The sequence below is a fragment of the Synchiropus splendidus genome, chromosome 3 (assembly GCF_027744825.2).
Source record: "Synchiropus splendidus isolate RoL2022-P1 chromosome 3, RoL_Sspl_1.0, whole genome shotgun sequence".
NCBI lineage: Eukaryota > Metazoa > Chordata > Actinopteri > Syngnathiformes > Callionymidae > Synchiropus > Synchiropus splendidus.
The window spans coordinates 15,418,055-15,440,124 of record NC_071336.1 but is presented as its reverse complement, the minus strand read 5'-3'; the positions used below and the strand labels follow the sequence as shown (position 1 = coordinate 15,440,124).

The window sequence follows — 22,070 nt, the reverse complement described above, 5'->3', positions numbered from 1 at the left end:
CAATAAAAGACAAGCAGTCGCACATAGTAACAGAGTTTTCCTTTTTTATTTTTCCACTTGTGTTTTTTTTTTTGTGTGTGTTTCGATAGGGACAGTGTGAGAGTGGAGCCAAGATAAACTGTAACATGCACGGGAGGTTTTCATGGCTGACCTTCCAATGGAACCCAAACTCTTGAGGTTCCACATTCCGTTTCTCTTCCTTGACTTTCCTGTCGCTCTGCTGCATCGTTCCACTTCTCTCCCTGCCTCAACTCCCCCACGTTCAAACATCCCAACGTGGGCTCCCTGCTCCTTTTATCATATCGGTTACCGTTCCTGAGTCAGCGTCTTGCCTCACCTACCCACAGTGCTTTGCTCTTTTCATCTCTGTTTAATCCTGAACTTCTCTGAGCTCCAACAACGTGGCTTCATGATGGCGGTTTTTGGGGTGACGCAGTCAGTGACTCACAGAAACGACAAGTTCAACATTGCATGCAGCAGCACAAATACACAACCAACCAAGCCAACCAGCTTTTTTTTTAGATCACGTTTTCTTCTTTAATCACCCTTCTACAAAAATATGTCATCTGAGAGACGGAGAGGGCGGGAGGCGTCGCTCAAAATCTCAGCGCGGTTGAGAGGCGATTTTGAGCCAAGTCACCCGCCCCACCTGTCTCCGGGCTTTAAAGGGGGGATGGAGAGAAGGTGAAGATTAGAAAGAGGAAAAAATGATGAGAACAAAGCGTGTGGAAGGATTTCACTCGCTCTCTCTCTCTCCACGCCGGAGAAATAGGGGAAGAAGGGACGAGTTGAAGAGGAAGGGGGGTTCAGGGGTTTATAAGTCGCTCTCTCCGTAGAGGGCGCTGGAGAAGGAGATGTAGTCCAGGGCACCGGGGGGTCCGTCAGGTCCGATGTACCTGGTCATGCGGCTGATGCAGTACTCGGCCTGCTCTGGTGGCAGCTCTCTACGCAGCTCGTCCACTGTGATGTAGTTCTGAGAAGAGAGTGGGTGGGGGGGCAAAGGTCAAGCATGAGTCAAGTCAGGAAGGTCAAGTCTTTCTGACTGATGCGTGAGGGTGTGTGTCTCAGAGAATGGATGTGAAATGTGTAGAGCACTTATGGTCATGTGTATGCACCGAAAATGTGATGAACCATTTAAAGTAAACAACAATGGCTCAAGGATTGACCCTGGCAGTACTCCATAATGCAATGCATCCATAGATGCCTTACTGTGGTGTCATTGGTGCTCAAGGTCCTTGTTGGCCCTCAGCTGTGGTCACAGTTTAATAAGGGGGTGCAGTCTACAGATGTGTTTTAGTAAAAAAAAAAAAGGAAGTGGGCAGTTCAGCAAGTGATGTCTGTCACTTAGCAACGTTGAACTAGTTCAAACTGAAGTGGAGTCAGTAGAGGAGCAGATATTTAAGGGGAACATTCATTGTTGTTCAAGATCCGGGTACTTGGGGGGCCGCTCACCTTGTCTGAGGCCAGAATCTTGAAGGAGGCCATGACCTGTTCAGCGGTGTCTGTCTCTGCGGTCTCGCGAGTCATGAAGTCGATGAAGGCCTGGAAGGTGACTACGCTTGTGTTGTTGGGGTCCACCAAGGTCATGATGCGGGCAAACTCCACCTCACCCTGTCACGGCAGCGAAGAGCGTGGTTACATTTGAGCCACTGGTGAGTCTAGCGGGCAGTGAACGCACCAGATCGTAGCCCATGGAGATGAGGCAGGCACGGAAGTCGTCGGGGTCCATCATGCCGTTTCTCTTCTGGAGCGTTACGGTGAGATAAATGCAGCTGTTACTTCAGAGCACTTGAAAACAGATGTCAGTCGCAGGTCTGCATGAGGCTGCAGTGAACAGCTCACCCTGTCGAAGTGATTGAAAGAAGCTCTGAACTCGTTCAGCTGCTCCTGGCTGATGCCCTTGGCGTCGCGGGTCAGGATCTGGTTCTCCACCTCGTTGATGGTTCTGGCGATGGTGGTGAGCAGCTGCTCCCAGCCCACGCGGATGTGCTGCGCGACAGAGAAGAGTCAGCACGGAGACACGGGCGGGGAGGAAGGCTGTGTGGGGGCACCTCCATGGTGTAGTTGGTGTGCTTGTTGTCGAAGATGAGGGACTCCTGGCTCAGCTGGTGGTCTCCCTCCAGCTTGTCGATGTTGGACTTGTAATTGATGATGTTTTGCTCGTATTGCTTCAGACTGTTCATCTGTTCCTCCAGAGAGCCGGCGATGTCCACAGATACGTGGCTGATCTCCTGCATGTCAACAGACCGACCAAGTTGAGTGAAATGTTCTGACACCTTGGCTGTACCGGAGTCACAGGTGATGAGCGGCATCACAGCAGCAGGCTATCACCAGCCATCTCATCTAGAGATCCCTCAAACTCCCCCAAAGTTCCCCCTTCACCTGCAGAACCCTGCTTCTTTTACCAAAGCAACGCGTACCTCCATCTTGGTTTGAATCCAGGGTCCAATGATGTTGGCCTGGGCAGCAAACTGGCGTCGGAGCCTCTCGTTGGCCTGCTGCCTGGCTACTTCCTCCTGCAGCATTTGGTCTCTGAGGGGCACCAGGTGCTTCACCTACACACGGCACACACCGCCGTCAGACGCTTCCACAGAAACATGCAAGGTCTCACGCTGAGGGACACTCACAGTGTCCCACTTGTTGCTGATGTCCTGAGGGGTGAGGTTGGTGTACGGGTTGATTCCGGACAGCTTGATGCCGTAGGTCTGGGCGATTTTCAGGATTTCATTGTGGATGCCCATCGTAGCCATGCGCTCCTTGTCGGCTTCAGGCAGAGTGGCCTTGAACTGATCGTGAGCTGTGATCAGACTCTGCAGAGAGGGAGAATGAGGGTGTCATCATGGGCAGATGTTAACCTCTTCAGCTTTAAAAAAAAAATCAGTACTATCTGGCATAAGAAGGACCCAATAGGGGCAGTTATAACATAACTTTGTTTTAGTACACAAAATAGCAGTAGATTATTATTATCTTTAACAGTACTGATGAAAATGTTGGCACCGTATGAAACTAGAGTTGTTGTTTACAAATGTACACTGGTTTCTTTCTGAAAATCTGGACACAATGTTTGAATTTTTTCTTGTTTCTTCTGTCTTGTTTTCACAGAAGTAGGTGTAATGTCGTATCACTATAGGATTCTGCAGGTGGGTTCGGCTAATAGGTGGAGTTAAAAGATAAGAATCATGGTGCTGAAAGACAAGGATGTAATGCCCTGGTATGAGGATGGAGGCTCTCAGCTTAGACAGTAGTTATTGTAGGTTGAGTAAAGTGAGAGCAACCTGATCAACAACAGGACATGACTATTTTCTGTAAGATTCAAGAGACAAACTCAAAATCAAGCTCATCTTCCCTCGGGTTCTGCCGTCGCTCAACATGTTAAAGTCTTCTCTGACTCAGAACCCAAAGAGAACTTGTGAGACACCTGGATCTCCTCAATGCTGTGGACAATGAACATGTCCTGCAGATCCTCCATGGCTCCGTCCATCCAGTTGTTGAAGGGGGCAGCTCTCTTGGCAAACTCCAGATACAGCTGGTCAATGGTCTCCCACAGCTTCTCCACACGCTGGAACGTGTCACATTATTTTAGTTAATGCTGTCCGAAAAATCCCTCATCTCAATGATGAACAGGTTTGTAAGGAACCAGTTAAGAGTTGAATGAATGCATGTGGTTCACCTCCAGGGCGTCCCTCCTCTTCTGGGTCAGGGTGCCGAGGTTGTCCCACTGGTCACAGATACCCTGGCAGCGGGTGTTGATGGTGGCAGCGTCGTGGTAGTCCAGCTCACTGGAGGGACACATATAACACTTGGCTCCAAGCAGATACATCCAAGTATCACAGGTACTTTTGGAGTTCAGTCACACGGTGGATTTCTACTCATTGTCTGGCTTTCCACAAAATAACAAGGCACCAGTTGTCATGCATCCTTGATTCTCTGCAGGGCCAGGTCACTGAGGAGGGGAGCGAAGCATCTCCCTCAGGCTCAGGAGAGCAGGGTGTCCTGGGCAGGGTAGTTAATGATAGCTTACATCTTAAAGGATATGCAAGATCAAAGCGATGGGATCGGAAGTATCTGAGCAAAAAGGCCACATGAGACTTCAGCAGCATCTGAACCTCTTTCATCTTTTCACCTTCATCAATATTCTCCTCCCACCCTCTTTTGTCTTTGTGGAGAAGAAACTTTTTTTTTTTTGTCTTTTGAAACAAGTCTTGCCGTGATGGTGCCCGGTAGTTAGCCCCATCTGTTTCTGGAGGCTCTTACTTCAACTCTTGGGCGATGGCAGCGATCTGCTCCACTCTGTCCTGGTGAGCAGCCAGGTCGCTCTCAAATGCCTCGTGCTTCCTCATCAGGGCTCGGATCTCCATCAGAGAAGCCGACTCGTAGTCCTTCTGGGACAGCAGGTCCTCCTTACCTGAAAGATAAGGAGGCCTCACCTTGTTTATTTTGAACTTCCCACACGTCTGTGCATAACTGATTTCCACTGACTACAACCCTGCAGCTCACCTGAAGTCCAGGATTCGTGCATGTGGCACTTCTGCTTGAACTTCTCAGCCAGATGGTCCAGTCTCTCCAGGCGGCGGATCTCAGTCAGGAGCCACTCCTCGTAGCCCTTCTCCACTTGCTCCAGACCCTTCCAAGCATTGGCAATGTCCTGTTGCAGACATTGGAGTTTTTCACTCGGAGAATAAAGTCAGCTTTCATATATACATACATACCATACAGTTGCATGCAAGTTCAACACCCAAGAGAAGCTCCTAACTATATTCTGTTTTATGGAATATGAAGCGATAACCTCCATATGGATCTTGGAGATTATTGAACTAGGCAAGGCAAGTCTAGTCCTGCGACTGAAAACCAATGCATTACTGGGGCTCTCACCGAAACCATCTTGCCCTCGGAGGGCATGAAGGCAGGTCTGTTGCTGAGCCTCAGTTTTGTTTGCAGGGTGTTGAAGTTGATCTCCAGCTGGCATTTCTCCTGGACGCGGGGCGGCTTGTGGACGCGGCGGTAGTCACGGAAGTCCTCCAGCTTCTGCTGCATGGCGCGCATCGTCTGCTCAGCCACACGGTTCTCCAGCCAGGGGATGGTGCGGCGGATCCACTCCAGCAGCTACACGCAGGAGGAGAAGAATGATGCTGATATAAACACTTATCATTGATTTTTTTTAACTCCCTGCCTTCAGCAGAGCTCAGAAACAACATCAGGCAGTGATGAAGTGCCTATTTAAATCAGTGCATTTGCTTAATAGATTTGGGCAAGATTCTGAAGGAGAATCAGTCACAATATTCTCTTCAACATCATAAACATGACTTGAGGAAATATGAGAGGCTGTTGATACCTCACTCGCCAGCTTCTCGTACTCCTCCATCAACTTCTCATTCTCCTGATTGACAGCCAGAACTTTGCAGATACGGTTGGCAGCTGTCTCAGCCTGCAGGAGAGAAGCAAGTCAAGCACACTGACAACTAAACTTTTGAATATGATTTAACAGAGTTTAGCCGGACCTGCTCAGCTCCGGCAAAGGCATGATAGAAGCAGGACACGTAGGTCATGATGGCCTTCTCATCAGGCTTGGGTGTGTTCACAATATCTGGAAGGGAAGACACGCATTTTCTGTGACTGATACGATCCCATTTAGAATGTCAACATGATGCATCTGTCCAGCTCTTTCTGAGCAGTTTAAAACATTCAGCACCTCAATGTAAAAACAAGTGGAAGGTACAAAACACAAAGTCTGTGAAACTTTTGTTGCAAGTTCATGTCCTAATAAATGGATTTTGGGGTAGTCTTGGAGGGAAAGTCTGAGGCTGAAGTCAGATTGTTTTGCTGATTCACTTTTAATTGAGCAGTAGACTCTTTCAAACTTGCACACCACAGTCCGTCACATCAGACTGTCTGACATTAATTCAGTATTCAGCAAAAGTAGTAGTAGTAGAGTACTTTCTATTTGGCGAAAAACGCACCTTCAGCATCAAGCATTTTTGGGATGTCCAGGAACTTCTCAGCAACCTCAAAGGCGGTGTTCAGGTTACCAATGGGGTCGTCCTGGGAACAAAAGTAACACTTGGTATGGGTATGTTTTTTTCTACTCACTTCGTCTTCAAAATGTACTCAGAAGTCAACCTATTAAATAACACATCCAAGTCTCATCATGACTCAATGAAGGAAAAAAAACAGGAAGGAAAGAATGAGAGTGGGAACCAGAAGAGGTGGCACCTTTCTCAGTTTGGAGTAGTCGATCAGGTCAGGTCTGTGTCTGTGGATGAGGGCACACAGAGCCAGGCCATCCTTCCAACTGAGCCACAAAGAAGAGGAGAAACAGGGGGAAGGTGAAGAAAGCGTTAGAGAGTAGATGGTGAATAAGTTAAGCTTGAAGATAAGAATAAAAGGCATACAAAGCAGATGACACTCAGATGTCCTGCAGTAATGAAATGAGATAAGACTTAAAAAATGTTCTTCACAATAACACAATGCGTCTGTTTCTGTCCTCACATTTCAATGATCTGATCTCTTTGTGCAGGTTCACTGCCCAATACCGAACTCGAGCTGCGGCTTCAGTTATGCTTTAGCAACTAACAATATGGGCGTTTTTCCGACAATCACATATTTTAGTGTTAAGCGTTGCCTCACCTGATGTGGAAGTTCTGCACATTGACGTTCCTGTAGGGGGCAGTCTTCCTCTGGCACCACAGCAGCAGACCCTCCTTGGCAGATGTCTCTGAAGAAATGAGAGTCAAAAGATGAGGACAGAAATACTCGCCGCTTCACCAGTGGCACCTAGAAATTCCTTAATACACCTTAATAGTGTGTATTGTGTGATACACATTTGACTTAGAAAATGACTGACTTTAGTTTGACATACTTGAAGGACTATTCCATCTGACAAAGCAAGCTTGTCTGGATTCAGAATATTTCAGATGAAGCGGTGAAAGGCAAGTGGGTGGTAATGTAAAAAAAGAGCTAGAAGAAAATGGTCGATTAAAAGAGAAGAGAAAACTCGAGGGTCAGAGATGAGGACGTGGAGAAAGGGGACTTGGATTTCACATACAAGTAGGAGGAGCTCTCTGTGCAATTGTGTGAAAGCGCCAGACATTCAGTGAAAGATGAGCTCAGGAACGTGGTGCATCAGTCAGATATATAGTATATCATACAACAATGTACTTCAAACACAAATACGGAAAACCAAATGAATCTAACTAACAGGTATAGGAATAATAACAGGAATAATACTGTAGATGCATGTCCTGTTTTCAGCATTTGTTTTTGATGCAGTGATGTGTACGGTGAGGTATGTAAGATGAGGCTTCAAGAAAAAAACATCATCCAGCAATTACAATACCTTTTTTTCCTTTATACAGCACTCTCACCTATAGACCAATCAGAAAGTATTTATTTTTGTAGCCTCACGTATAGTATGGCATATAGACAACACACGTCTTCTGCTGCCTGGACCATTTTCCAACTTACTGGAATCCAATGGACATTAAATCTGCTCTCCATCCTCTCTCCCTACTCCCTCGTGCTCCAACATGACTATAATTGAATATACTTCATCATGTAACCATCAAGCTTCCATTATTTGGTGAATACATTCATACACTACTCTCTCCAAATAGAGTTCTGGATATTTACCCCATGGATTGCAAAAAAAAAAAAGCAAGCAAAAGAACAAATATGACTAAAAGTGGTAAATTTAGAGTCTTTGCACAGGGTGAAGTATTCTCTTTCATCCAAAATTCACTGAAACAGAAACGTGACATATCCTAGAGTACAGTTTCTCATCTTGTAATGAACGGAAACACTCACCTTCGACAGAGATGTCTTGGATGGCGAAACGCAGAATGATGGTCCAGATCATACCAAGAGTCATCTTCACGTTACCATCAACAATTTCTGAAAAATGAATAAATAAATACTGATTTTTTTATGCAGTCTAAACAAAGTCACAGCAGTAGAGGCAGTAAGGTGCATCTTTTGCATGTATTTTTCATTTCATTCATTTTGCATAGTATGAGGCATCTTCAAACAAAAGACTGGATTTGGATTAGAGCCTGGCTTTGTGTAGAACGCAGAAACATATTGTGAAACTAAGTTATGAAAGATTTTACTGTTAATCATGTTTAATACAAATGAATGCATTCATGGACATGGACAGTCAAACAATGACTTCAAATGAATCACAGCCTTCCTACTTCCTCACGATAAAATGGTAGCCAATGAGGAGGTTAAGTAACAACTGGCCGCGCTCACCCTCAGCACCGATGGACACAAGCTTGACTCCTTTGCTGCAGATGAAGTCCAGGGCTTTGTTCACGTTGGCGATCTTGTGGAAACGCATCTTGCCCTTATCAGGCTTGGGCAGCCTCTCGCCTAAAAATGAGGAAGTTAAGATGACTTTATTTTCCTTATGGCCAAAGCGCTGTCTCCAAAATGTTTTCCAAATTGAAATTGGACTGAATAAAACATAACAGTGAGAAAGAGCAACTGCTTGTGATGTTAAGAGTTCAGAATATGAATAATTCCTGGAATTATTTCCTAGAAGAGATTTCTGAAGGTTGAAGCGTGAGTCAGACAGAAACCAAATGCAAATGTAAGTGTGGGCTGATGGGAGGCACCTGAAATGACCTCCAGCAGGAGCATGAGTTTGAGGCCATTTCTAAAATCCTCTTCAATGTTCTCGATCTGTGTCCCGGCCTTCCTCAAGTGGGAGTTGCACCAAGCTGTGAAGGTCTGAGAGAATAAAAGATTAAAACAAGTTTCATGAATCAGACAATCAGATAGAGGCATGCGGCACTTCCTGAGTCGCAGATTACACAGTAGGGAGCAGAACAAATGAAAGCACAACTTTCTGACCGGCTGAGCAGACCTGAGCTTTCTCCTGACTATATAAGCCGCTCTGCACACAAAGACATAGCAGTGTGACCCCGCAGAATTTTAGAGTAGCAGATTGCATTTCCCAGAAACAACCAAAAGAATGACTCTGAGACAAGCCGAAAACCAGGGGGATGATTTTTTTTTTTTTTTCCAAGAGGCAAAAATCCTTATAAATTAGATTAGAGTGCCTCCATCAAATTGAGTAGATTTTATGGGATTTCATTATTTGACAGCCTGTGTTTTAATGACATATTTTGTGAGGCTACAGAAGCTCAACAACAAAATCCACTTTGATTTGGTTGGGCCAAAAAGTGGGCTCAGACTCCCAGTAGTGATGACTGACAAGTCTTCATGAAACAATGTCCTCATTTTCATTACCCACTAGATGGCAAGTGCTGCTTCAATTTTTTTGGATTAGAGCAACCATATCATATTAAAAACAAGAGCGCCACCACTGAACTTGGAAAAAGAGGTTTTCATGAATCCTCATCAGACCACAGTTGCCGGTGCTGTACAGGTCATGGAACATGGACAGACAACCAAACACATATTCACAAGTTCCATAATTCAGTTATCAGCATTACTGTCTATGCTTATGGATTAACTTGAGAAATCCCACCCACACACTAACACTATATAACCTGAACCTGTTTGCTTCTGGTGAAAAACATTTGCTTCTTGTAGTGGCTGCAGCATTAACCACAACCAACAAACAAAAAACAGCTGACTGAGGCAGGACAATTATTATGTACAGTAACATCTTTTCTGAAAGCATTTGATCGAGGCAGATCTCAAAATCTCTGTCTCCAAATCCAGCCACAGAAGAGGATGTATTATGAATAAATAAAAGGGTAGGTGCAATAACGGTACAATCTAAAGTTCAATAAGCTAAGATAGGCTCAACTCATTCATTCTCAGTTGGTGTTCAGTCTGTACAACTTGTGTGTTTAATGGCAGAACCCCTAGCTATCAAGCATTTTTATTATCATTTTATTACGTTTTTTAATCTTGGTCTAAGATTTCTGTTGGTTGTATGATAGAATGTCATGTGCACACCACATCTAAAAATGTAATAATAGTAGACCGTATGTGACGGCAACAAAAATGGAACAAATGTTCTCCCATCATCATACAAAATTTGCACAAGTTAAAGAAAACGTATAAGATGATTTAAAGCTCAAATCCAATGTGCAGCAGCAGAGTTTCCAGAGTGCCACGATAGCAGGTGCATCCCTCCTGAGAGCTGCTGCAGAACGTGTGCCAGTGTCCAACCGAACAATTGCCATCCAGCATGAGCTAAACACATCAAGGACATTTTGTACAGTTCACCCAGGTCATCCAATCAATCACTGAAAAGAGCTTTGAGGGGCTCTTGTGTTTAGCATTAGACGGGAGTGTGGATGTGTGTCATTATGTGCTACTGCTGCAGCAGACAAAATCTGACGAACGGCCGGGTCCTGTGGAGGCGGGTGCACAGGCAGAATAAGTGCATGAGCTGAATATCTGACGGCCGTGTGGGCAGAGTGAGGAGACACAAAGACATATGAATTAGAAATAACAAGGTTGGAGCTGAGTGAAAGGTTGTAGATTTTGCATTAAAACACCGGAATGCATGAAATTATACAGAATCCAGGCGAATGTATGTACATGCTGGTGGCCATTAGTCCGACAAACTGAATCTGCTAAAAGAGACGCACAGGTCAGTTAAACTGCTTCCTTGGGTTTAAAGTATTGACTGTGAATGATGTGAGAGCTTGTCATAATAGTCATGGGTTATAAATGAATCAGAAACTTTGTCAGAATAAGTTACAAAAGGTTACTGTGAATTTCACAAAGAAGTGACTGAGCCATCTCAGCTTCTCAGTTTCCAGGGTTTGGGAATGTGTGTCACACTGTTTTGCTGTTAGTTGGTATGAATATAGGTGTAGATTCAAGTGCAATGGACTTGAAAAGTCATTGAAAAAATAAACTGCTTTGTTGTTTTGTTTCTTCATTCCAACTTTTGCTCTCGTTCCTCTCCATTGTGCAACACCGATGCTGAAATTATGCCCACTGAGTCAAAACAATTATGTATGTGCTATTTGTAAAGGCAAAACTTCTTACTATATTGCTGCCAGATAAATCAAACACCGATGACAAACCAATGGGACCGGCACAATATGAAGACAGTAGTACGAATCTACAGTACGTGCACAAGCTTTGTTTTAATGTAAAATGACAACCATTAAAATGCCATTCCACCAAAAATGCTACAAAAAAGTTGCAAGAGCTTTATTTTAATGAGGGCAAAGTGTTATGGTAGATAACATTTCAATATGAAGACAAGCACAGCACAGAAATTTGAGAAACTTTCCTTCAAGTTTGGCTTTATGCATTTATTCTCAAATGGCTATAATTGTAAAACACAAAGGCCCAGAGGATGCATGTATGTATTCTAACATCAGTGTAAAGTTGCAGTAGTACTTCAACAGATAATTGACACCCATAAAGCTGACTTGAGGGTCTCACCCCTTAAATTCAGATTAATGGGTGAGAGTTCCTATTTAGAATCTGATCCAACATTAAATGGTCTCAAATGTCACAAATATATGCTCAATGAAAATTGAATTCTGTAGACAGAGTTAAAGCTATAGATAGCTCCATTTGTTACATCCAGCACCCCACAACGGTGAAAGGTGAACTGCTGGACTTGGACAGTTTCCATCAACTGCCTTCAAAAAGACTGTGTCAGTATTTTATCATTGTCACTGTTATACTCGTTTAATGAGTCAATTGCATTGATGAACTCACACACAAGACATGCACCGTCTCTGTGGGGACATTCCTGTTGATGATATAATACATTGTGGCATTGATAGTGTGAAGGAAAACCTTGGTGGAAGCTAATGTTCTACTACTAATGCAAGTTATGGTGTGCCTCGGTCTTGCTCTCGACTGGACTGCCTTGTCTTGGAAAGTATTGTCATATGTTGAATATTGATTTTTGTGGTGAGAGAGAGGCGGAGACGTGACAGGAGTGACAGGAATGCCCAGGCCTGAGAGTAATTTGATGTCTTAAGAGCAGAAGCCGTGGCTCTACCAGCCGGGGTTCCAAGCAGGTGCTGCCATCCTTTAACATGCATGACCAAATTTAGAAAGCCTCCTAATCCAGCACTCACAGGCCAGTGGGGCAGAGAGGAGACGAAAAGTTGGATGGAGGAGGGAGAAGGAGTCGCCGGCAGGAGGAGGGGAGGGAAGGGGCTAAATCGGATGGCTATTGGACACCAGTGGACAGCTGAGAAGGCAAGATTCCTGAGGTGAACCGTAAGAGGCTAAGAGTAAGCAGCAGCAGGACGACGGATGGAACGGATCGAAAAATACGACTCAAGTTTAAAATGAAGCCCCCCGTTTGTTTGGAATGTGACCTTAGGTACTCAACTGAAGGTAGTGGCGCAAACAGGCGATAACAATTAGCATCATGCCTCGCTCAGGTCAGGCTCAACTTTAACTCCTCTGCTTCTGTAAAGCTCCATTATCTCATGCCCTGGATCAGTTTTAATGATTGTGGTGGACTTTAAAATCCACCGGCATGAAGTCACCAGCCATCCCCCCCTCCCACATCTGCTTTCTCCACTGTTAGAGCCGCACCTGTCAGTCTGGCCCGGTCTTTTCCTGGGTACTTCTTGTAAAATGAGGTCACAGTAGCCCAGCAGAGTGCCTGTCATAACTGCCCCCCTCCCAAGGGCAATCAGGGCTGCTGACCCTCAATACAGCTGACACACATAGACATGCTCCTGCTGCCAGCCCATTCAGCTGGGCTCCACAGAGGAGCTGATGCAACTGCAGAGCTGCCTGTTGGCCTCAGAGGGGAAGTCATGTTACAGAGACAGAAGGGATGTATACTGCTCCTACAGCATGTGTCATCAGTACTGTAAATAAGCAGCACATTCAGAACAAATCTGAAAGCATATATAGAATCTGGATGCAGATTGTTCTTAAGACAACCCACTCACAACAATATGGAAGTAAAAAAGCAGTATTGTGAAACGTAATTGTGTTGCAAGCAGTATCTTGTGAAATGAAGACAAACCAATACGCTGGTAACACAACAAAGTGAACGTACACATGAAGGAAAACTGAGAAATGCCATGTTTGCGGAGCCACAGGAAATGGCAACACACTGATATTTACTCTGCATGTTTATTATCGAGACACACCACAAACCAAGAAATGTGCTTTTCCAAGTTTCACTTTTTTAAAGCCCCCCAAAATAAGCCAAATATTAGGAACAACTTTCAACTTTGTATTTGAAAATATATCCTCAGTACTACTGCTATTACTACTACTACTAATATTACCAACACTACCAACCAATTAATGTATAACTCTTCACTTAAAACAGTATTGCAACAACATAAAAAAATAGCTAAATACAACAATAGCATGTAAGATCTTGACAGTAGATTCCAATTCAAGTATTAAAAGAAACTGCAAACATAATTTCACTTAAACTGACACAAAGAGAAAAAAAGCACATCAAACAATAACAGCATATTTAATTCACCACCTTTACCACTGTCATACTAAAGACTACTTCATCACTGTGTTATTTCTGTCGCACTGCTGTTCAACACCTGTCGATCACAGCACCCTTATCTTACACCTGTCTGACAGCCGCCACACAACCTCGTATGTTACAACACTCAAACACACAGGATCAAAACAAACAACAGCTTTCTCACATGTAGCATGCTTAAACATAGCAGCACATAAACACAGAGGTAAAAGGTTTCAGTATTCAGATGAATATACAAGCCATGAGCTCACATTGTGGTCGGCAAATGTGCCCCATAAAAGTTGTATTTAGAAGTGCACATGCGCTTTGTTAAAAATGAGGTAAAGGTTGTTAGTTCGGTTCAATCCTTGAGATAATGGTAACCTGCACTAAAGACTTAATAAGATATCCCAGGAAAAAAAGTAAAAACTGTAGGTGCACTAGAATGGTCTCCTCAAAGAGAGGTCCTTCAAAGTAATTCAAGGTCAACATTTTGACTCGTCAGGTAAAACCTGCAGCTGGTGTTGGACTCACACTGATGCGAGACAGGTATTCTCAGATGCTTCCGTTCAGACGGCTCTTTAGATTTGTCAGTTGACATCCACCTGTTACACGCAAAAGGATCTTCTGGAATGTGATGCGGTGGCTGTGGTTTCATTGGATTTTTAGGCAGGTGAAGTCATTAACTAAAATCAGGGATTCTTATTTTTATGACAAATACTATCATCTCCCCAGGTACTGTCACAAATACAGCAGAATCACTGACACAGGAAAGAAAATGGTTAACGGAAAGCAGGAAAGGGAAAAAGGTGTCCCACGACATAACTATGTTATCTTCCCTGACCGATGCTAGAAGGCAGAGTGTACTTACAGTAGTTTCCCCACACCAGATCTTGTGTCACATAATGTAAAATCACATTAGAAATCCTTAGTGACAGTTTCCACAGTTTTACATTATATTGAGCCTGTCCAACCTCTGGTGTGTCAAAAGAGCATGAAGGTCATTTTTACTGCAAGAAAATCTCAGTGTTACGGATTGAGTCCGGGCTTGTCATAGGACGATCAGCATCATAATAGAATTTTGCTTGTGTTGGGAAGAACCTGTTATTATTCTTTTATTTTGTGCTTAGATTTCTGTGTTAAAATTTAGGAAATTTAATGTCATACATAACCTTAACACCAGCGCAGGCACAGGTTGTAGTCAAGCCTGTCCTCTTGCATTTTCAACAAATGAATATATTTGCTGCCACAAAGGACGGCAAATAGCCCATACACCTTCTTCATTCCTCGCTAGCTGCTGCAGGAGCACATAGTCTTGCCCCTGCAGCAGCTAGAGTGGAAAAAGAACAAGCATTGCACTAAGTACGACTAAATAAGCGGTTTCATTTGGGTGATGATGGCCAAATGAAATGTTTTGCTGGATGCATCTCATGGGCCACCAACTGGGTAGCACCATAACAGAAAAATCTCACTCAGGTACTGATGACGAGACAGGAAAACTTTTTCCTCAAATAAAAAAAAAAAACCTTGAAGGCAACATTCATTCAACACCTAAATTAAACTCCATGATCGCAGACTCTCCAAAATGTAAAGCTCTTGTTTTAAAGTAACAACAGCCGGTGACAGGAGTGTTACAACATGCAGCAGGTGTGATCGCCATTTAGGATCCACTCCTGTGCCCATCCAGATCCTCCCTATTTTCCACCAACATGGTCCCTGCTTCCTTTTCCTCCCAGAGTCATCTTTAAATATTCCAACCTCTGAGACAGATAGAGGCTTGAACTTAGTTGCCATCGGGACAAGTCAGGACAATGATAGTAAGTGCAAACAACCTCCATATCAAACTGTCTTCTGCACCAAATATATCAATCCTAAACACGAAGAAGGCAATGAAACCCAGGTCAGATCAAGCTTGTCCTGGTCTTCAAAATCAGCATTGAGAATATTGATGAATAAATTTGAATTTCTAGTACAATGAACACTTGTGACGTAGGTCAAGAGTCCATGCAGGAAGAAAACAAAGCCTTCCAGCTTGGACTGGTGAACGTTCCAACAACATATTCTAATCTTTCCTTTCCACTTCTCCCGTATGAAGGATTAACCGGCGGTTATATCAGCGACAACTGAACCACCATCAGCCCTTCATGTAGGGCCCGGTGCCAAACCCAGAGATTTATTTCGGCATTTAGAGGATAAAGGGCCTAGGACACTGTGTTTGTGTCTGCATTTGTGAGCCCCCTGCCAGATGTCAGAGAGCTACTGTGGCCATGAAAGATTTGTAGCATACCAAGACACATCTGCAGCAGGTGGATAGATAGATAGATAGATAGATAGATAGATAGATAGATAGATAGATAGATAGATAGATAGATAGATAGATAGATAGATAGATAGATAGATAGATAGATAGATAGATAGATAGATAGATAGATAGATAGATAGATAGATAGATAGATCAATCCAACACACAAAGAAAATACATCTTCTGTGGGTCTTTGATAGATAGCTGCAGTTATGAGCAATGGTGGGGGGAAAGGAGGAAGACTGACTGAATAATGGAGGATCTGCAGGGTGCATTGCTCTCACTCCAAAAGAAACTTCTTACCATCTATCTATACTGTCTTACTATCCCATTAACAGGGATTCAGTGCCTGATATTCGTGAGGTACTGTACCAAAGCATTTCCAGGTGAAGAAAGCTCAGTAGGAAGGTGTCCAAGATCCTGGTATCCAGACACTGCAGCAAGAAACTCAAGCTGGCCCCTTCCATCTTGCTCTTATGGCTTATGTGCAACTATTAAAAAAATCATGCACGGTTCCAATACTTAAAGTCCATGAGATGTAATATTTATCAAAGCAACGTGATGAATCACCATCTTTGTTTGTGTTATCACTCAGATGGTGTCGACACCATAAACAATCCCATCGACTCCCTCTCTGGTTCCTACTCCACTAACGGGCTCCCCTGAGTTGGCGCGGTCAGCTGATTAATGGAATGACCGTGTGATGGATGGTTGAGAGTAAAGGTGCGTGTGCAAGGTCACGGTGTGGCTCAGTAGCCCAGCAAGCCTCTTTGTTGTATAATGAGAGCCGAACTCGGCTGAAGACCGGAGACATATTGGTACAAGTGAAGTGTGGCTGCAGAGGATTTATGAGAGTGTGGTCTACCTGAGCCCAAGGCTATCTGGACCAGTTGTGTTTCTAATTTAAGGAGTTGAGTTCGCTCATTTAAAGTTAGTTCTGCTTGTGACGGAAGGGCATTTGTTCCACAATTGAATGAATGAATCAATTTGCTTGAATTGCAGACTGAATACAACATGCAGCAAATGTTTTGATATGAGCATAAGTGACATCTTCATCATCTCAGGATACTGCCAACAGATGACTGTACCTCTTGCATTCCTATAAATATCCCTGCCTGCAGCATTACAAGCTCAGCTGAACATTCCCCGAGCCTCATTACTACCAGGGAGACCATTAGAAGGTGAGTTGACATTTTGTTTGGAGCAAAACTGCTGTGTGACATTAGTGGTCAAGGTCACAAAATTGGCCGGTGGTGTCTTTGTAGTCCCAACAAACCAAAGCTTTAGGGCTATGAATAAACACCTGAAATGACCCGATCAGATCAAAATGGCCGCTCACCACGCAACGCCTGTCACTTTGGGGATTCCTTCATGCCGTCTTTGGTGTTCATATTACAGGCCCTGGCAAGCAGCTCGTTCACCGTCCTTAATGTTGTAAAATATTTCTAAATGAACAAGGGAACGCCTGTCGGCTTTTTAAAACATGGAAATCGACAAACCAACACAGGACCACCCTCTTGATCCTGAGCCCTTCTTGTGGCCTCCGCAGGCTTCTGCAGGAAAGCAATTTTAGAAGCCTCCCTACAAGGTCACAACTTCTGGAATAGCAACTGCTATTTGATATGAACTCAAGCTCTCTCACCTCTCCACTTATCCTGAAGCTCATGCATGTATTCTCCACAAGTGAAGCACAACGGAGGCACAGGAAAAACGGAGACTGGACAGATTCTTCAATTCTAACAAAGTAGTGATATCCTGATTTGTATCAACATTTTATAGAGGATGATGCATTAATAATGATACTTGTCGGGGCAATCAATTCAGCCGACGATTTTAGTAAGGAAGTTATCTCACATTAGCATGGTGGATGAAACCAGCGTTGTGTATGTGTGTGTCCGAAGTGTGACTGATACTAAGATGTTCACATTCCATTACTTCACTTTGGCGGTGATGACTAAGCAAAGATGCAGGGAAACGTTTCAGATCAAAATCAAGGGTTTCGCAAGGAAACTCTGATATCATCAGGTTGACAATATTTGGTTCTTCTTTTGCAAGGTCGAGTAGGTGGCAAGATCAATGACCGCGCCTGGCTTCTGCACATGAGCCCGAGTTGTTAAATAGCAAAATAAGATTAGAAGGCAACAGATTTGATTACGCAGAGGCATAGGCTGGCTTCTCGCCTGTGCACAGGGACGCAATACCGGGTTGAGTGGAGAGATATCACATGGCTGCTCCTTTATAGCAAGTGAATGTGATGATAAAGACTCTAAACAAGTATTCTGACACTGTTTTATGGGGTATAGTGTTAGGGAAAACTCATCTGGGATCAACTGGATTCAGCAATTTATAGCTCAATATTTCCAAATGGATTCAGTTTCTTAGGGAGCGACCACCACTCTAATCAGGCCGTGCTCAATAAATTATCGGTGTAAGAGTTAAAACGATTATTTAGATGATTAACACTTACTGACACTTTGAATGTATTGTTTGAAACTGAAGCTGTATTACTGTTTATGCTGCCACCTCTGATGTGGTGTTGGCGCCAGCTCTTACTCACATTGTTACACAAAAACATGTCATTTACTGTGTCTGTACTGTGTCTCACTGAGCAATAGACCACGTACACCAACTGGAGATACACCACAAATGTGATAGTTGTCTGTGTATTGAATTAGCACGAGTGACACTCAAAATAACAATTAACAGTCCTAATATTGAAAATCTTGAAGTCCATAACATTTGGTACAGCGTGATACCTACTTAACTGACCAAAGCTGTTGTCCTGACCACATCATGCTTGTTTATATACAGCGAGAGTTTTGGCTTCCAATCTCAAGACAGTAATTTAGTAGCTGGACGCTTAATCATTCTAAAGCAGAAGAAAACACTAAGACAAGGCAGAAGAAAAAACTTTGAAATTTGAAATTTCACATGGACTGGTTTTGTTGTTGCTAAACTTAAATGTAAGATGTGATTTGTATAGGATGAAAATCACAGTGTGTGGTCGGGAAAGTACTGCTCATATTTAGCTACAATGACCTTGAGGTTTTTAACTAACAGCAGAGGGCAGACCAATGTCCAGGTGGACGCTGGCCTGGGAATTTTCTCACAAACGCTCACGCAGATACAGCTAATGTCCAAATGAAAAGTCTTGAGCTGGTCTCACTTCATACGATAATAATGACACAAAAAGCAAATGACAACTAAAAATGTCTGGTGAGGTCAATAAGAACAGAGACATGACCGTCAAAATCCATTCAGAATCACGGATGATATTGGCATATGGTCATTATTCACCCAGATGTTACTAGATTGTGGCGTATTACCATGAACATGGACCTAACAATATGTGAAAGGCTAACTGAAGCTAAACACTTCTCCAACCTTGTTTCTCATTTTTCCTCTCAGCATAATCCCATCCGATATAAATCTTGCATTCAATTTTGCAGCTGAGTCACCTTTAAAATTGACCGCGTTTGACAGTGAGTTATTATAGGGTGGAATCTTCCTTTCTTTCTACCCGAATGTACTTCAGAAACTTTTGCTGAATGAACTATAACTTCATATCCCCACAGACAAGATTTAAGTTCCTTGAGAAAAGTGTGTGCTGACACATTTTCACCTTTGGTGTTCCTGTAATATACGACACCACGAGCTGGACACAATATCAAACGCTTTTCTTGCTGCTATTAAATAAAACACCTGCTCAAATCCAAGCCATGAATCAGTAAGATTGCAATCTGCAAGAGATGCTTCACAGTAAGGATACACCAAGGTCCAGAATAAAACTCAGACACAGAGTCACACTATTTCTAATATCCAGTATCAGTCCCTGCATCACTGTGTGTTGACAAACACTATGTCAGAGGGTGAGCAGCTTTTTCCACTGAAATTTTAAGGACAGAGGAAAGAACAGGTGGAGCAGGGATTTCTTTCCACACTTATTACATTGGTTAAGGATTCTCCGGCTATATTTATGGACTGATATCAACTTCTTAAGCTTCATTTTACATGCCGAGAAGAGCAATGGAGTTTGGTGACCCTTACCCTTGGGAGAGCCGACAGGAGAAGAGTAATGCATGTGGGGGATTGACAGTCAAGACCTGAAGGCCTTTGTAAGCACTTTATAATTCCATTATGATGTGATCTACGTCAAAAGATGAGACAAAATAGCTCATAGCAAATTCGACACAAAAAGGAGCAATACAGCCAGGCGAAGCATGGCCGACCGGGATGACAAGTATTTATAGGAAGATGTTTATTTGTAGGTCTGTGAAACTAACCCGGGGTGTAAAACTAGCAGCCTTGCCTTCTCTCTCTCTCTCTCCACACCACCATCTGTTGGGGTCTCTCAGCCTGTCAGACTGACAGGACATTCACTTGTGGGGTTATATTAGTGAAGGGGCTGGTCACATTTAGCATTTCTAATGAGCTTTTCAGCTAAATCATACTGGCAAATGAAGTCAGATTTTAATGCTACACATATGTGGTTATATGGCAGCTAAACGGCTACATGCACGGGAAAATAAAAAGAAGAGCAAACGTGATCTGGGATTACACCTGTGTTTGGCTCCAACCCTGACTTACTGGGAATAAGCTAAGAAAATGGATGTATGGATGAAAATAAAACTGCAACTGGAGCATAAAACTAAAACTGCTGTTATTGTGAACATTGGCCCAAAGTCTCACAAGAATGAGCAACTGCGGACTTCCTTAGACCAGCTGTTTCATAAGAGCAAAATTATTAAAAAATATCAAAAGTAGTTGAGAGCTATTGTCAGACATTCTATAGTTTAATAACATGGGTGACGGAAGATGGCTAAGAATATGACAAGCTAGTAAAGCAACATCACCATTGGCTAATTTAAAGGTCTTCAATTAAGTAAAAAAAAAAACAAAAACTAAATTTTCTTCAATATCAAAGAGTTATCAGAATTATGCGCTTCATCATAGAGAGAAATGGCACATTCATGTTCATTAAATATGCTGCTAAACAATGTTTTCAGTTAAAGTTCTCATTTCCGTCACTCACCCAAGATGGCGCTCATTCCGGACTGCGATTGTTACGTCATCAGTCAGATGACTCATAAAACGCACCTGTCAACCTTGTTTCCCTGACAACGCTGTTTCCTAAATTGTTAGATTATACATACAAATGCATTTTCTTAGTAACGCTTTAAAAAAACCCAAAATAATTTCTCAATGATTTTTGCTTTGAATGAATTAAGACGAAAATAACTGCATTTACACATTTCACCAGTGCAAACTTAAGACACTTGTGAGAGTGAATGGTGTAAAAAATAAATCTAGACAAAGGTTTATTGACGTTGCTTAAAAGATCCGAGAGGCTGGTAATATATTTAGCCCGACTGTTTTGCAAGGCAATCGGGGGTAGCTGAAAGACAACACTGAGAAAGTTCCTCAGCCTAAAATATCTGCCCACGCAGCTTCCAGGAGAACTGCAGGGCCAGGTGCGAGCAAACCTGAAGCCCACATGTCCAGCTCTGAGTCACTAACAGGCAATTGACGGTGGAACACTCTCGCCGTTTGAGTTGAATTGGTGCGTATTTGCGACCCCACCCGCCACCTACCTTCCTCTGCTGCTTCTCCCAGGCAGGGTCCAGCAGCAGGTCCCTGTCCCAGTCCTCCTCCTGGGTCATGTACGTCTCTTCATGATGGATCGTGTACGAGTTGCTGTATGTCATTTGGGTTTCGACAGCTGTCATCGTGCCGCCTCTGACTGGACTTCTCACGTCCCCCTCAGCTTATCAGGAAAAAAAAAGTAACTCAGCAGTCGGACGCTGGCGCCGTGACGGCAAGAACCTCCTTGAGACGAGGGGCCTTGCGTTAAAGGGGGGAGAGAGACAGTTGGGGGGCTGCAGAGAGCAGACTCCACTGATGCGAGGTGACTGTGCGGAGGTGGTGCTCCCACTACCAGAAGACCCTGCCGGCCGCTGCTCCTTTCCTGGTCAAAAGTGACACACGTGACCGCACCCCAATAAGTACGGGAACCGACCGCGTGGGTATCAGGTTCTGACCCTAAAAAGGTGTCAAGGGCGGAGCAGCGCGCCGACTGCGGCCACAGGCGGCCTGTGAGTGGTGAGCAGGGATGTCAATCAACGCCCCCCAGGCACTGGAGGTTTTTATGGCCTGAGAGATGCACCTGTTGCTGTTAGTGAACTTCTGCGGACTCTCTACCTTTGCTTGAACATAAGGTTATTGGGAGTTAGCATAAACACACAATTTTACGAAGCTGTATTTAAAGCAACAGCTGCTAACAATCTGTATCATCAAGGTGCATGACCAGAAAAAGTAATAAATATTGTTGTCTAGGCAATAAGGATCAACAATACATATATTTATTTA

At 43.6% G+C, this 22,070-nt stretch overlaps 1 protein-coding gene across 1 annotated transcript; it reads right to left on the bottom strand.

Annotated features, from left to right (window-relative positions):
* Nucleotides 1–27: 27 nt before the first annotated feature.
* On the bottom strand, nt 28–21,679 carry actn3b (actinin alpha 3b). Its single transcript, XM_053858609.1, has 21 exons — nt 21,296–21,679; nt 8,610–8,724; nt 8,245–8,364; nt 7,801–7,887; nt 6,625–6,712; nt 6,211–6,289; nt 5,958–6,039; nt 5,499–5,584; nt 5,333–5,425; nt 4,873–5,103; nt 4,498–4,645; nt 4,255–4,405; nt 3,671–3,779; nt 3,419–3,559; nt 2,628–2,810; nt 2,421–2,555; nt 2,052–2,231; nt 1,843–1,989; nt 1,679–1,744; nt 1,453–1,611; nt 28–973 (listed from the first exon to the last, which is right to left on the bottom strand). The coding sequence occupies exons 1-21, from the start codon at nt 21,428–21,430 to the stop codon at nt 815–817; spliced, it is 2,694 nt and encodes an 897-aa protein (XP_053714584.1). The 5' UTR covers nt 21,431–21,679; the 3' UTR covers nt 28–814.
* Nucleotides 21,680–22,070: the final 391 nt, after the last annotated feature.